Source organism: Naegleria lovaniensis (assembly GCF_003324165.1).
Source record: "Naegleria lovaniensis strain ATCC 30569 chromosome Unknown tig021, whole genome shotgun sequence".
NCBI lineage: Eukaryota > Heterolobosea > Eutetramitea > Acrasida > Naegleriidae > Naegleria > Naegleria lovaniensis.
Window position 1 is genome coordinate 509,884 of NW_025407843.1, and position 12,706 is coordinate 522,589.

A 12,706-nucleotide genomic window follows, 5' to 3' on the forward strand; every position below is an offset into this window, starting at 1 on the left:
TTCAAAGAACAAAACGTTTCATTTCAATTAAATTATTATTATTTTTGGATTTCATGCATCATTATTAATAATAATCCCACTGGCCTGTTGCTCCAGATTTTGGATTGAGACTGAAAGAATCACCTACAACCTCAATTTCAACTTCGCTCAAGTCATCAAATGGAGTCATACCATAAATATCTTTGAGGTTGGTATCAACTTTGTAGTGTGACACCAATCGGTGAATAATTGGAATATTTGTAACTGTTCGTGCTAAAATGTGGAGGATAGATCTTGACTCATTATTCAAAACATGAGCCAATTTTGGCTCTTTTTGAAGTGCAAGTTCAACAGCAAGCTGTTCTTTAAAGACCAGAGGAATATGTAAAAATGTATCACCGAGCTCATTGCGATACAATAAATCATGATTTGGTACGACATCTAGGAAAAGAGCCGAGCATTGGAAGGTTGTTTGAAATACAAAAGCAGCGCTTGGAATAGAAATGTACGAAAAGGAGGGATCAATTTCTTCTTTGACTGTTTTCAAGTGATGTGGAGAAATAACACACTTCACAGGAGAGAATATGAGATTGGTGTCAAGTTTGTCTGCTTTTTTCTTGATAAATCTCAAGATCTTGGAGAATAAGTCAATGTCAGCCTTAATTCTAAGAGAATAAATAAATAAATATCTCAAAATCGAGTCAAAACTCTTTCCAGAGGAATATTTTGCTTGTAAAAAGGTGAGAATGTCTTCCAAGTAATCCTTGGTCATGCCAAACGCTAATTCCTCCATGCTGTTCTCGACTTTCAACCCAGCAATGACAGCCCTACTGAACTCTGTGTCAACACTAAACCAAGTATATGTTCCTGCGATTGGACTAGGAAAGAATCGCCCGTTCTGATAAGTATTAGCCAAATATACAGCGTATTCAAATAATTCGGGCTTTAAAAACGACTTTTGAGTGATACATTCTAAAGGAAAGAGATAATCTCTAAATAATACATCCACAGCATCCTTAACTTTGAGAAGGTAATCAATTCCTTGGTCGTCGTTCTCATGATAGTAATAATTTCCCATCCATCTGGGGAAAAGAGCGCTAAAATCTTGCCTGAATGCTCTAACACTTGATATAATCTCTACAAATGTGTCTGTCGTATAAGTCAAAGCATTGTTAATAAAGAGTGCAATATTTTGGGAATTTCCTCTCGATTCAATTCTTCTTTCTCCAAAAAATACATTCTTATACTTGGTAAATATGTCATAGTCTTCGAGTTCTGGCTCTTCCAATTGCATTAAACTGAAACAAATTGTGTCTATGGTTGGATTTTTCTCAAGTAACTGGTCCAAAAAGGAGGTTGATCCAGTGGAAAGACATTCTTTGTAGCAGCCACATAAATCGATGATGGAAAGGTTGGGTAGTGTTGGTGTTTCGATAATGGTATCTTTTGCGTGTTTAAAGAAGGGTATGTACAAAGAAGACCAACCCACAAGGCTAAGTTTACGTAATCCCTTGCAACATGAAAGGACAATTTTTGTGTCTAAATCACTTCCTTGTCCTAAATAAAGGTGTTGCAGCGTGGTGTTGTGACCGACGAATTCCAATACTTCCTCAACATTGTCAGTGTACTTGGGTGATGTGGTGTGTAGATTGAAAAGACTGCACGTAGCCAACATCTCAAATGGAATGACATCCTCGTAAATGAGATGTGTAGGCTTTAGGGAGAGTTCAGTATCATCCTCTGTTTTCCATGCAAACGCTTTCTTTTCCGATTTTTTAGTTTCTCCTCTTCTGAAAGAAGAAAGGTCTTGGTCCTGGTCCTTGATAACTTGTTTGATGGTCATTTGAATATCAGCATCTGAAATTTCACAAGTAGGTTGGTGATTCGATAGTGTTCCCCAAATACTTTGAACGCTATTCAACACAAGACTGGTATTGTCATCAGTCTCCTCCTCCTTTTTAGTCTCCTCATCCATCGTGGCACTTTCAAAGTTTTCATCGTCATGGTAACTGTCTTTCACTTTAAAACGGTTGGGTACTTTGGCGGAAATTGGTTTTGAGAAGAAGTCTTCATGGTCAGATGCCTGCATATCGTTTTCATTGTTTGGATCTTTGACAGGTCTTGGTTTCAAAAATAAGGCCTCAATTTCAGCTTTGTCTTGATACATTAAAACATCATTCATATCAGTACGACCCTCCATATACAATCTCTGAGCTCTAATAAAAGTAAGGAAGAATATGAAAGACTTTTTCTCTACAGCCGTGGACATGTCAAGAGTTGTTGTGTGTTTCAATAGACAATGTTTCATTCTAATGGCATACTCTTTGTTGATCAGCCTCTTCTTGTGGTTGGCGAAGAAAATGGTGTCATGCTCATACATGCATCCATGAGCTCTCTTCTTTTCAATTTCAGCTGGGTCTAAAGGATTGAATTCATGATAAAACACGGTTCGGGGATCATTGATTTCAACCACTTTTAGATTTCTCGTTAAAGTCTGTTCCATGAGAGCCATTCTCTTTGAATAGGTCGGAATGAAATCAATAATGTCATACTTGAGATCAGAAGGTAAATCTCGTAACAAGATGGAAAGGTTTTCCAAATCATCATCCATCGATGGTGATGATGATGAGCTGCTACTACTCTTCCAAAGTCTTCTCTGATCTTGAACAATCCATAATTTAGTCAAATCGGAAACATGTTCATATTGTTGTTCAATAGGAATCATCATGTCCTGGTGATGAGTGGTACCACCATTCTGATCAAGATTTTGAGTAGCTATGGCAATAGCCTTTTCCATCTGAGTCTTCAAAATGTCTTTTGGTTTCTCTGCATCATCATGATGAAGAGATTTGACTTCTTGTTTCGCTTTTTTGGATCGAGGAACATGATGCTGTGGCGTAACATTCCATACTCCACGATAATGTCTACCGTACGGAGCAGGTCCACCTGTGGATTTTCTTGCAGTTTGCTTGGTTCTTGCCATGCTGATTTAATTGAAAGTCGGTGGAGGCCTGCCAATAAATTATCGCAAATTTTTGTGTAGAAATTCTTTAATTTTTGGGAATGAATTACAACGTTTCAGTTCCTTATGAAAAAGTGACGCACTGTGGTTTAACTCGAGCCAAAATTTACAAGCGAGTTTGTTTCCGTTTTAGATAATACATGTACTACTTCAACATCATGTGACATCTTAATTTTGAAAATATCTAGTGGTAAAACAATGGATAACCAAATAATAACCTTACAATAACGTTGGAACTTGTTTCTTCGAGATGATCTTGGTGTGCTGGACAAGTGTTTGCATTAATGACCTGTGTCAATAATTGTTGCTTTAGAGGTTGCATGGTTTCTGAAAGTGACATGGTCGTGCTTGTCATTTTCAAATAGCTCGTGTTTGTGGTGGGATCAGTGAATAAGTGTTGATAGTACACTCCTCTGTTTCTTCGTCCATTGATATTGAGCAGTGTGGCAATTGGGAAGTTGTGAATGAATACTATGACTGAAAAAAGTGTCTTTCTGATAATTACCAACATATAAAATAGAAATGCAAAGGTAAAATAATACACCGCAACAGTAAAATATAGAAAAATGCAAATTGTGAAAAGTATTGTACCAAGCACGAGCTGCTCATTGCTATAGTCGTCACAATTGTCTAATCGTTTTCTGAGAGGGTTATTCTTTTTTCCTCTAAATAATCTCCAAAGAGAAAGGGTAATCTGTATGAGTTGTGAATAGAGCCTCCTAGTTATTCTGTAGAAAAGTAGAATATTTACAGAGGCTAACATGAAACAGTCAGATACTGCTGCAATAAGCGTGGAAAAGCCTGTCATGCAACAGGCAATAACTACAGTTAGCGTCAAATTTTTAGATAGCAATATAACAGTCTCATTGTCAGCTACGAGAGAATAACATAATTCGAAAAGTGATTTCCACCATGTGATTCCCCCAATAGCCATATTCCCCAATAACAAGTTGAGTTGTCGATTCAGCTTAAATCCTCCAGGATTGCTGTCTCGAATTAGCCACTCAAAATGATTTACTACCATTTTGAAAAATCCTTCGTAAATGATTAGAAATTGATTCTTAGCTTTGCTAAAGGCGTCTGTATAATAAAGCGAATAAATAAAGTACGCAAATAAAAAACCCAAAATAATGTCCACAATTGAATTTAAGGTGATTGGGTCATGAATTCTTGATGAAATGCATCTCCACCATGTACTGCCGATAAGAGATTGATGCTCCTCTTCTAAATAGGAGTGAGTCTTTTCTATCTTTGTATTGTTTGACTCATTATTGATACAATCTAAAAAAGTTGTACAACTCTCACTCATTTCTCCATCCTTGGTATAAGAATTGTATTTCACTCCGTCTTGGTAATATATACAATAAATACCAACGCTATTGGTCCTACAAATATCTATTCCATTTAAAAATAAATTACAAATTTTAAGAGAATGCGTCCTTGTATCAACTCGTAACACAATAAATATTTTCTCCTGTCCATCTTGTAAACAATTGTTTCGTGTTAAATTGCAATAATTTTGAGATTCCGAGTCATTACTATCCATTTCAAATTTAATTTTTCCAACAAGCGTATCTTGTTGTGAAAGCTTTCCATGTTTGAAATCTGATTGCCTAACCACTTTCTTGATCACCACATCCACTGATGTCGTATTTGGTTGTTGTAAAAAATTGTCATGACTTGAAGGATGATCAATGATTACTCCCATCGCTAGAAATGTTTCATCACATGCATTCTTCTCTTTTCCAAGACGATGCCAGTATGAAAGGACTTGCTCGGAAAGCCTTGTCGGGATTAACACCGAGCAACAGCCAGCGTTCATTATGACAATATTTTTTTTGTGCTCTGCAAGTAAAGAGTCCCTTGCAAGAAACCCACATGAATATGCATGACTGCTCCCCTTTCAACAATGGTTGAAAAACTCAATGGTTGCAGACTGAATTTCAGAAGAAATAGCACAAATTGAAAATTGTAAAAAATTGAAAAAAAAATGTTGAATAGAATTGCCACTACCTCCCGCAAAATTAAACTCTCTAGATGTTGTGCTGTTTCATCATCTTCTAAACTTGCCCGTAATGCTACAAGTGTAAATACAATTTGTTCATATCATACAACACAAAGTAGATGTGAAACAAAAGTTGTTCTTCCTCAAAAAGGAGAGGTTGTTCTGCCAGATAAAATCAAGAAAATAGGCGATGAAGTTTTGGCTCTCAATGTTTTGGAAAGTATAATGCTTCAACAATATTTGAGAGTAAGTATTCAATACCATACGTGAAATAGTAGTGATGCGAATTACATCATTTTTCTTTCCGCAATGATGATGATGTACTTCTGTATGATTATTATAACAATACATCATGGACTAACAATGACTACCATTCCATCATTCCAATATTGTTATGGTATTCTTTGTTATGGCAAACCTCATCGGTATCATGCCGTTTTCTTCAATTTTAATATTAACAAACAACAACAACCAATAACCCACAATTCAAAATGATTGAATTCACCAAATGAACCACTTCTTTCTTCCCATATCAACATTAACAACATGAAAATTCTTCAATTGTTTTCATCATTTCTTCTTCATTATTATTGGCTCATCACTTTCATCTTGGCGTCTCAACAACAAAACCTATCATCAATTATTACTCTCGCATATCATCACAATAGAATCAAGCTGGTTTTGATATTGATGTTCCAAACCCTGTTGAAGCCATGCTCAAGGTCGGATTGGGTCTCAATTTCGGCCCATTGGGAGGTGGTATGGCAATGAATCCAGCCATGATGCAAGCTATGGCTTCAGCACAAGCTGCTCCAGCCGCAACCCAAGCAAAGGAGGAACCAAAGGAAGAAGAAAAGAAGAAGGAAAACGTCAAGTCTGTATTCAACGTTAAAATTGAAAAGGTTGACGAAAAGGGTAAAATCTCTGTAATCAAGGAATTGAGAAAGATTGACAAGAACCTTACCCTCAAGGCAGCCAAGGAAATGGTTGAATCTGCACCAGTTGTTATACAAAAGGATGCTCCAAAGGAAGAGGCTGAAGCTCTCAAGAAGACATTGGAAGAAATGGGTGCAACAGTTGTTTTGGAGTAAATTACTGATTTTGGCTAATTGGGACTAAGATAACGATGGAATAAACCCCAAACATTCAAATATATTATCTCATAATCCTTAAACACTTGCTGGCGTGAATGAATAAAAGTGACATGCAATTCCATGTTCTTACCACAGAGCAGATTGAACGATTGAGGAAATGATACAACCAACAAGTATGTAACATGACAAGAAAACTTTTTTGTTGTTTCTACACATAATTATTGAATTTGGAATTCCTTCTTTTTCACTCTGACTTCGTCATCTTCCAATTGATAAATATAATTCACAACATTCGATCCTTGAATATCCATCAATACAAATGTTGGTATCACATTCTCTGTGAGTGGAGAAAAAGCTCCAGTTGCACTTCCTGGGTTTACAAAATACTTTCCTTGATATTCAAATGTTTTATGCTCATGAGTATGTCCAGACACTAAGAGTTGCACGTCCAACTTTCTTTGCCACATGGCCAATGACTCTTTATCATTCCAAGGCACAACTTGATGTCCATGAATGAGACCAATCTTAACTTGTCCAATTTCCACAACCTCAAATTCCTTAGCTGGAGGAACGCCCTTAATCTTTTCATCGAACTCTCCCTTCACAATATGAACATCGGGAGCAATAGTTTTCAAATATTCATAAGTTTCTTTAGAACATAAATTACCAGTGCAGAGAATGTGTTGAATTCTGCCAGGAACGAGTAGGGCTTTAAATTGTTCGGGAAGATCACTGGCCCGATGAGGAATGTGGAGGTCTCCAATGACTAGGACGAGCTGTTGTTGTTGTTGTTGTTGTTAGAATTTTCATTTGTGTTGTCGTGATGATGTCAATGATTGGAAAATAAATTCATCCATTTGGGTTTGTTGTTGAAATAATCATTTGGAAATAATAATCATCGTCAACCGTTGAGTTTGTTGTTGGAATATTCATCATCATCATTTGGAAATAATCAAAATTATATAATTTTTATAAATCCACATCATACGGAATGATCATTGAAAGTTATGATTCATATCGTTATGATTTTATCATCCGAAGGATTCAATATTGACACCAGTGTCCATCGTTTGAGATAATCAAGAAGCAATGTTTATCAAATAATATCGGATCATGAGATTAACATTCACAAGTTTGAAAAGGTCTGAGAGGAACTAAATCTTCTTCAAGTACGTACCACCATGTCAGCGTTCTTGTGTGGAAGATTTTTTGTGTGTAAGAAAAGAATTTGCAACTTTTATCATAACTGTTTATTATTGAAAGAGAGTGAAAGAGGAAATGTCAATCCATAGTAAAATGGTTTAAAGTAATACTATCCAACTGTGACATTTGAATAGTAGAAACTAGAGCCACAAGGTGCTCCAAAGCATTGACCAGGGTGATAATACATTAAATGATAATGATGGGTAGGGATTTGGAAAATGATTTTGAGTGGTAGATGTGTTTAGAAAGTTTGGCATTGCAAAATGTGTACTTAAATTCTTCAAGTCTTACTTCTTTTCAGTCAAGTGACTTCCAAATCTGTTGGTAATTTCACCCTTTTTGATGGCTTTTGGCACTGGCTCTCCCTTGTTTTCAGCCGAGTTCTTTTTCATGGCATAGTCAGCAGAGTCAAACTTTTTACGATCCTTTTTGATTAAATACGAATGTTTTGTGTTCTAAAGTGTCAATCAAATCAGAGGAATTTGATGTTATCCGTGATGATGATAATTGTGTTATTGTGAAACCCAAAGGAAAATTCCAAAGGAGTCATAAATTGTTTGCCATGATGATCGTGTTGTTTTGTAATTCAAATGGCACAGCATGAAATGTGATAATCATCGTATCATCATTTTAAAACAACCATGTTTTTGTGCACATCATGATAAATGAGAGGGTTGTGTAGTAGTGGAATGAACCAAGTGTGGAGAGATATCAAGAGCCAATATGATGATGATAATAAACATTTTAACAACAACAAGAAAGTCTCTCGGGGATACTCACCTTTACACCTGTACCGTGCGTTTCTTTCAGTTTAGCCTCTTGCATCTTTTCTATTTCTCTCTTTTGTTCTTCAGTTAATTCTTCTTCCTCCTCTTCCTCTTCCTCTTCTTCATTCATAACATTTTCAACTGGTTCAGTGTCTTCTTGTTTACTCATTTTGTTGTGGGTTAATGATGATCGTGAGGCTTTCGGTGATGATAGTGTTGCTTTGGAGCAATCTTTTCAAAAATCTTTAAAGGCTTGTGAAGGAAATTTTTTTGATTTCAAATAACGTTTAAAAGCCGTTTGGGTCATGATGATGAGGACACGACATGCTAGACCCCCGAATTAGCAGGAGTGATATTTATGTCTTCCATAAGTTCATTGGAATGCCAACTCGGAGTGTTTCAGCAACAACGATGCATAAAGTTGTTGAGTTTGTATTCGTTCCTTGTTCCAATCAAATTCAAAAATCGAGCTGAAACCTCAACCAACAGTTTGAAAGTGCTTGTTGAGATTAAGGAGAAAAACTTGTGGCTCGAATTAAGATTCTCTCTTCATATTTGCCAGTCAGTGGCTGTTTGAAGACTTTGAACAACAGTCAGAAAACAAGGCTGTTTCAACTAAAAGAGACTTCTCTCCTGCTCCTTCATGGCTGGTAATTCGCATAATGATTCACAAAATAAAGAACACTGTTAATGAAATAATTTAAATTATTATGAATTTTAAACATTCATGTGAAGCAATGCTTTGAAAATTAATCTCCTTCGAATTCAACCATGTGATAAAGTGGATAACCAGCAAGCTTGGATCGACCTCCAAGGTCTGGCAATTCCACAATACACGACAGCTCAACAATAGTTCCTCCGAGTCTTTCAACAAGTTTGGCAGCTGCCAACAAGGTACCACCAGTTGCCAACAAGTCATCAATGATAATCACACGTTGGCCTGGTTTAATAGAATCAGTATGCATCTCAATAGTTGTTGCAGATCTGTATTCCATTTGGTAGGACTCCTTGATGGTCTCTACACCATTACCAACAGGCATCTTTCCTTCCTTTCTCACCATCACAAATCCAGCACCAATACGATAGGCTAACAAAGCTCCGAGAATAAATCCACGAGCTTCAATACCAACGACCAAATCAATTTTGGCATCCTTGTATTGTTCATAAAATAAATCAGCAACAAGAGCTAAACCTTCCTTGTCGGCCAACAAGGTACTAATATCTCTAAATTGAATACCTTTGGCTGGGTAGTCTGGGATGGTTCGGATGAGAGATTTAATTTTCTCTCTGCGAGGGTCTTTGTTGTGTGAAGAACTCATTTTTTTTCGGGATGAGCGTTTTTGAAAACCCATGACCTGGCAGGCGAACAACAAGATGAATTGGATTCTTGTTTCGTTATTATTGTTAAGTTAAAATTTTAAACAACAAAGGAATGCTGACTGTTGTGGGACACAAGCAAGTAACTGTTATTCAATATCATCTTCTAAGACCTTCATCTTTTTCTTATCTCTCAAAGTAATAATAAAATAAATAAGGCCATTCATGACAGTAATGGCCACAATCAATGTTCCAACCAGTAATCCCACCATCAAATACAAGCTCACAGTGGCATTTCTTCCATTGTCTGCATAATACGAATCTTCATATAAATTATATACTCCATACATGCGTTGATTGTAATAGAGAGATCCTGTAAAATTAAATTCAACTTGATCCAAACATGTTCGATTCAATGTAAATGGATTGGGCTCTTCCATGGTAATGAAATTCACTAATAATTGAAGGCCTACAGGTATTAAGGAATTTCGACTGGTAGGGCCAACCACGACACCATGTGGTGAAAATGGAACAATGACCAAATCATACAGACCATTATCGTCAGAATTGGAATTCTCATTTTGAATGGATGCATTTTGTGAAAGAGCTGACCATAAGGGTGTTTGAGGATCCAAATTTCCATTCATCATGAGGAGTGGAATCTTGTTAGGTAGAGAAAAGGACTTTTCGAAATAATCAGAGTCTAATTGATAAGTAGGCCATTCTGTGATTCGAAATAGAGAGGCCATGCGAATCACCTCTCCACCAAATGTGGTGTTAGTACTGTTATATTCTGAAAGCATTTGTTGAATACTGAAATTTGGATTCCACAACTCAGAGTAAGTTATATGAGCTTGCAATACTGGAGATTGTAATGGGACTAATTGAGGAGAAGGAGCTGGTGCGTTCATTACTACATCGTTCACATGAAGCAGAAAAGGGATGTCTAAAAATTCGTCACATCGATCCAATCGATAGATGATAGCAGGAATCAACACTCTTCCATATAAATCTGCTAATAAAATTTGAAAAAGTGTTTTCAATTGCAATTCTGAGAGAGAATCTCGTACAGGACGACATGAACTACCTGTTTCTTGATGATACACATTATTCAATACTCGTCTCACATATAACGTCATGTCATTGTCATGTTCGATTAACTGCTTTTCAAACCTTTCTCGGCAATCATTCGCCACATCTTCATAAGCTTTTGGGTGTGCGAACATTGATGTATCGGACTGTGGTGAAATTTGTTGAGCGAGGGCCATTGCTGTCAAATTTCGAGCACAGAGTTGAAATAATGCATTGCCTACACCATTGAAATTTTCATCCCAAGAGTTTAACACCAATCGCCCAGATTTGATATTTTCAGAAGGTCCAGGTTGATCATTCATTGGAGCTGGTTTTCCAATCACATTCACAATTCCATCCATAATCAATCCAGAAATTAAATTTTGTGCAATATCCTTTTGATTCAATTCGAGATATCGAATAATTCGAGAAATCCATACCGTTCCATAGCTAGCTCCATATATGAATGTTTTTTGATTTTGTGGGAGATTAATGGCCTCGATTAATTTCACAACATCGATAGCAGCAGCCTTTGAAGAAAAGTGTTGCGCCCTATCGTCGTTCCATTCAGCAACAAATGCTTGAGCACATCCTGGTTTAGTCCATTCTTTCTGAGAAATTGTAATTCCTTCGTCGCTTCCCAAAGTCTCTGCCTGAGTTAAGGTACAAGTGACACGAGTACTGCGGCCAGCTCCTCGATGATCAGTAGTGTATATGTCGAATGTATCTCCCAATAATTTAGACAAGAGATCCATGATCAAGTCGAAAATATTGCTGGCGAGACCAGGACCACCAGATAGCAACCACAGAGCTCGAGGAGCATTTTGTGTTTTGGAACCTCGTATTCTCTTGACGAACAGTTTAACATGTGCATTGCTAGTGTTGGAGGAGTGGTCGAGAGGAACCTCAAATTGTGAACATTCGGCTTTGGTGAGGTAGGTTTGATTTTTTTGAGAGTCTTTTCCGCATTAGTATGAAATTCCAAATTTGAAATTATTGGTCGACCATCATCGTTCAATGAATACGTAATGTGAGGAGCAAAAAACGAGATATCAAAGCCGTCCATAATAGTGTTCACATGTGTCATTTCAATAAATATTAATAATTGATATATTTCGAGTTCAATAATTTCATTGATTGAAACCAAATTTTTAGAATATTTCGGAACATGTTTGTGAATAATATTGTTCAATTAACGCTGAAACCACATACTCAGGTCATTAATAGCATCCACAATTGGAAAATACATCACTTGTTCCTTTGAGAGTGATGACCTCGGAACGAATTGCGTATTTTCTGGAATTTGAAAATCATAATAATGATCACAAGAACTCCACTGCAATGGTTGTTGCCCGCTCACTACTTCAACGACAAAAGCAAAGCAAAGAATGGCAACAAAAATTGCCAATCGTTTCCCTATCCTCAATGACCACATTTTTTGAGTTAAATTTTATGAAGCCACAACATTTTGAAGAATGAATAACGGCATGTATTTTCTAGATTATATTATGTATTTATTCACTTTTTCATCTTTCTTGATTTTGTAATTTTCGAGGGCGACAATGAAGTAGCTCTCTTTTCCAAAGTATTTTTCGATGATCGTTTCACTGAGACTTGCATTCCAGTTAAATTGGAAACGTGATAATCCACATTATTTCTTCTTCGGGTTCCACTCACAACATTGCCTGGATCAATATCAAAATTTGGTAATCGTTTGGTAATATCAATAGGTTTGGATCGGACCCATTCAGTCTTTGTTGGAATTTTATCAGTGGATGATGAGGAATCGTTTGGTGATGTTCTTGAGACCATTGTTATTGTCGTTATTATTAGTAATTTGTTTGTTGTTTTAAATTGAATTACGAGATGTGCCGGCTTGGGCATTTATTGAGCTTGATGTCATCCATTTTTTGCTGGAATCACCTTTGTGATGGAAATTCACAAAATACTGGAAACAAATTCAAAAATAAATTCATGATGAAAATGTGAGAATTTGAAAATCAACAACAAAACAAATATTGAAAACATCTGAACAATCAAACAACACAACAACAATGGTCTGCACAAGAAGCAATAAGGGATATTCCAATTACTCTTCTGAAATTTCAATGGACAATATCATCGGAGGAACAAGACAACGAAAACAATTCAATTATAAAGTCATGAATCAATATGGAGATGATCATGATGAATCAGAAGTGATTAATTATTTCTCTTCTCGACCCTCTCACAATACTTGGGAAATGAG

The 12,706-nt window shown here is 36.5% G+C and overlaps 8 protein-coding genes across 8 annotated transcripts; 1 reads left to right on the forward strand and 7 right to left on the reverse strand.

Moving 5' to 3' along the window:
- Positions 1-64: 64 nt before the first annotated feature.
- C9374_004664 (uncharacterized protein) lies at positions 65-2,962 on the reverse strand (the record flags this gene model as incomplete). The annotated part of the gene is made up of 1 exon (XM_044694328.1): positions 65-2,962. One exon carries the CDS (start codon positions 2,960-2,962, stop codon positions 65-67), a length of 2,898 nt encoding a protein of 965 aa, XP_044549006.1.
- Positions 2,963-3,185: 223 nt separating this feature from the next.
- C9374_004665 (uncharacterized protein) lies at positions 3,186-4,709 on the reverse strand (the record flags this gene model as incomplete). Its single annotated transcript, XM_044694329.1, has 1 exon — positions 3,186-4,709. The coding sequence occupies one exon, from the start codon at positions 4,707-4,709 to the stop codon at positions 3,186-3,188; it is 1,524 nt and encodes a 507-aa protein (XP_044549007.1).
- Positions 4,710-4,991: 282 nt separating this feature from the next.
- C9374_004666 (uncharacterized protein) lies at positions 4,992-6,097 on the forward strand (the record flags this gene model as incomplete). The annotated part of the gene is made up of 2 exons (XM_044694330.1): positions 4,992-5,252; positions 5,675-6,097. The coding sequence occupies 2 exons, from the start codon at positions 4,992-4,994 to the stop codon at positions 6,095-6,097; spliced, it is 684 nt and encodes a 227-aa protein (XP_044549008.1).
- A 221-nt stretch (positions 6,098-6,318) lies between these two features.
- C9374_004667 (uncharacterized protein) lies at positions 6,319-7,283 on the reverse strand (the record flags this gene model as incomplete). Its single annotated transcript, XM_044694331.1, has 2 exons — positions 6,319-6,876; positions 7,278-7,283. 2 exons carry the CDS (start codon positions 7,281-7,283, stop codon positions 6,319-6,321), a joined length of 564 nt encoding a protein of 187 aa, XP_044549009.1.
- A 307-nt stretch (positions 7,284-7,590) lies between these two features.
- On the reverse strand, positions 7,591-8,239 carry C9374_004668 (uncharacterized protein; the record flags this gene model as incomplete). The annotated part of the gene is made up of 2 exons (XM_044694332.1): positions 7,591-7,758; positions 8,084-8,239. 2 exons carry the CDS (start codon positions 8,237-8,239, stop codon positions 7,591-7,593), a joined length of 324 nt encoding a protein of 107 aa, XP_044549010.1.
- Positions 8,240-8,819: 580 nt separating this feature from the next.
- C9374_004669 (uncharacterized protein) lies at positions 8,820-9,389 on the reverse strand (the record flags this gene model as incomplete). Its single annotated transcript, XM_044694333.1, has 1 exon — positions 8,820-9,389. The coding sequence occupies one exon, from the start codon at positions 9,387-9,389 to the stop codon at positions 8,820-8,822; it is 570 nt and encodes a 189-aa protein (XP_044549011.1).
- Positions 9,390-9,536: 147 nt separating this feature from the next.
- C9374_004670 (uncharacterized protein) lies at positions 9,537-11,893 on the reverse strand (the record flags this gene model as incomplete). Its single annotated transcript, XM_044694335.1, has 2 exons — positions 9,537-11,416; positions 11,671-11,893. 2 exons carry the CDS (start codon positions 11,891-11,893, stop codon positions 9,537-9,539), a joined length of 2,103 nt encoding a protein of 700 aa, XP_044549012.1.
- Positions 11,894-11,976: 83 nt separating this feature from the next.
- C9374_004671 (uncharacterized protein) lies at positions 11,977-12,270 on the reverse strand (the record flags this gene model as incomplete). Its single annotated transcript, XM_044694336.1, has 1 exon — positions 11,977-12,270. One exon carries the CDS (start codon positions 12,268-12,270, stop codon positions 11,977-11,979), a length of 294 nt encoding a protein of 97 aa, XP_044549013.1.
- Positions 12,271-12,706: the final 436 nt, after the last annotated feature.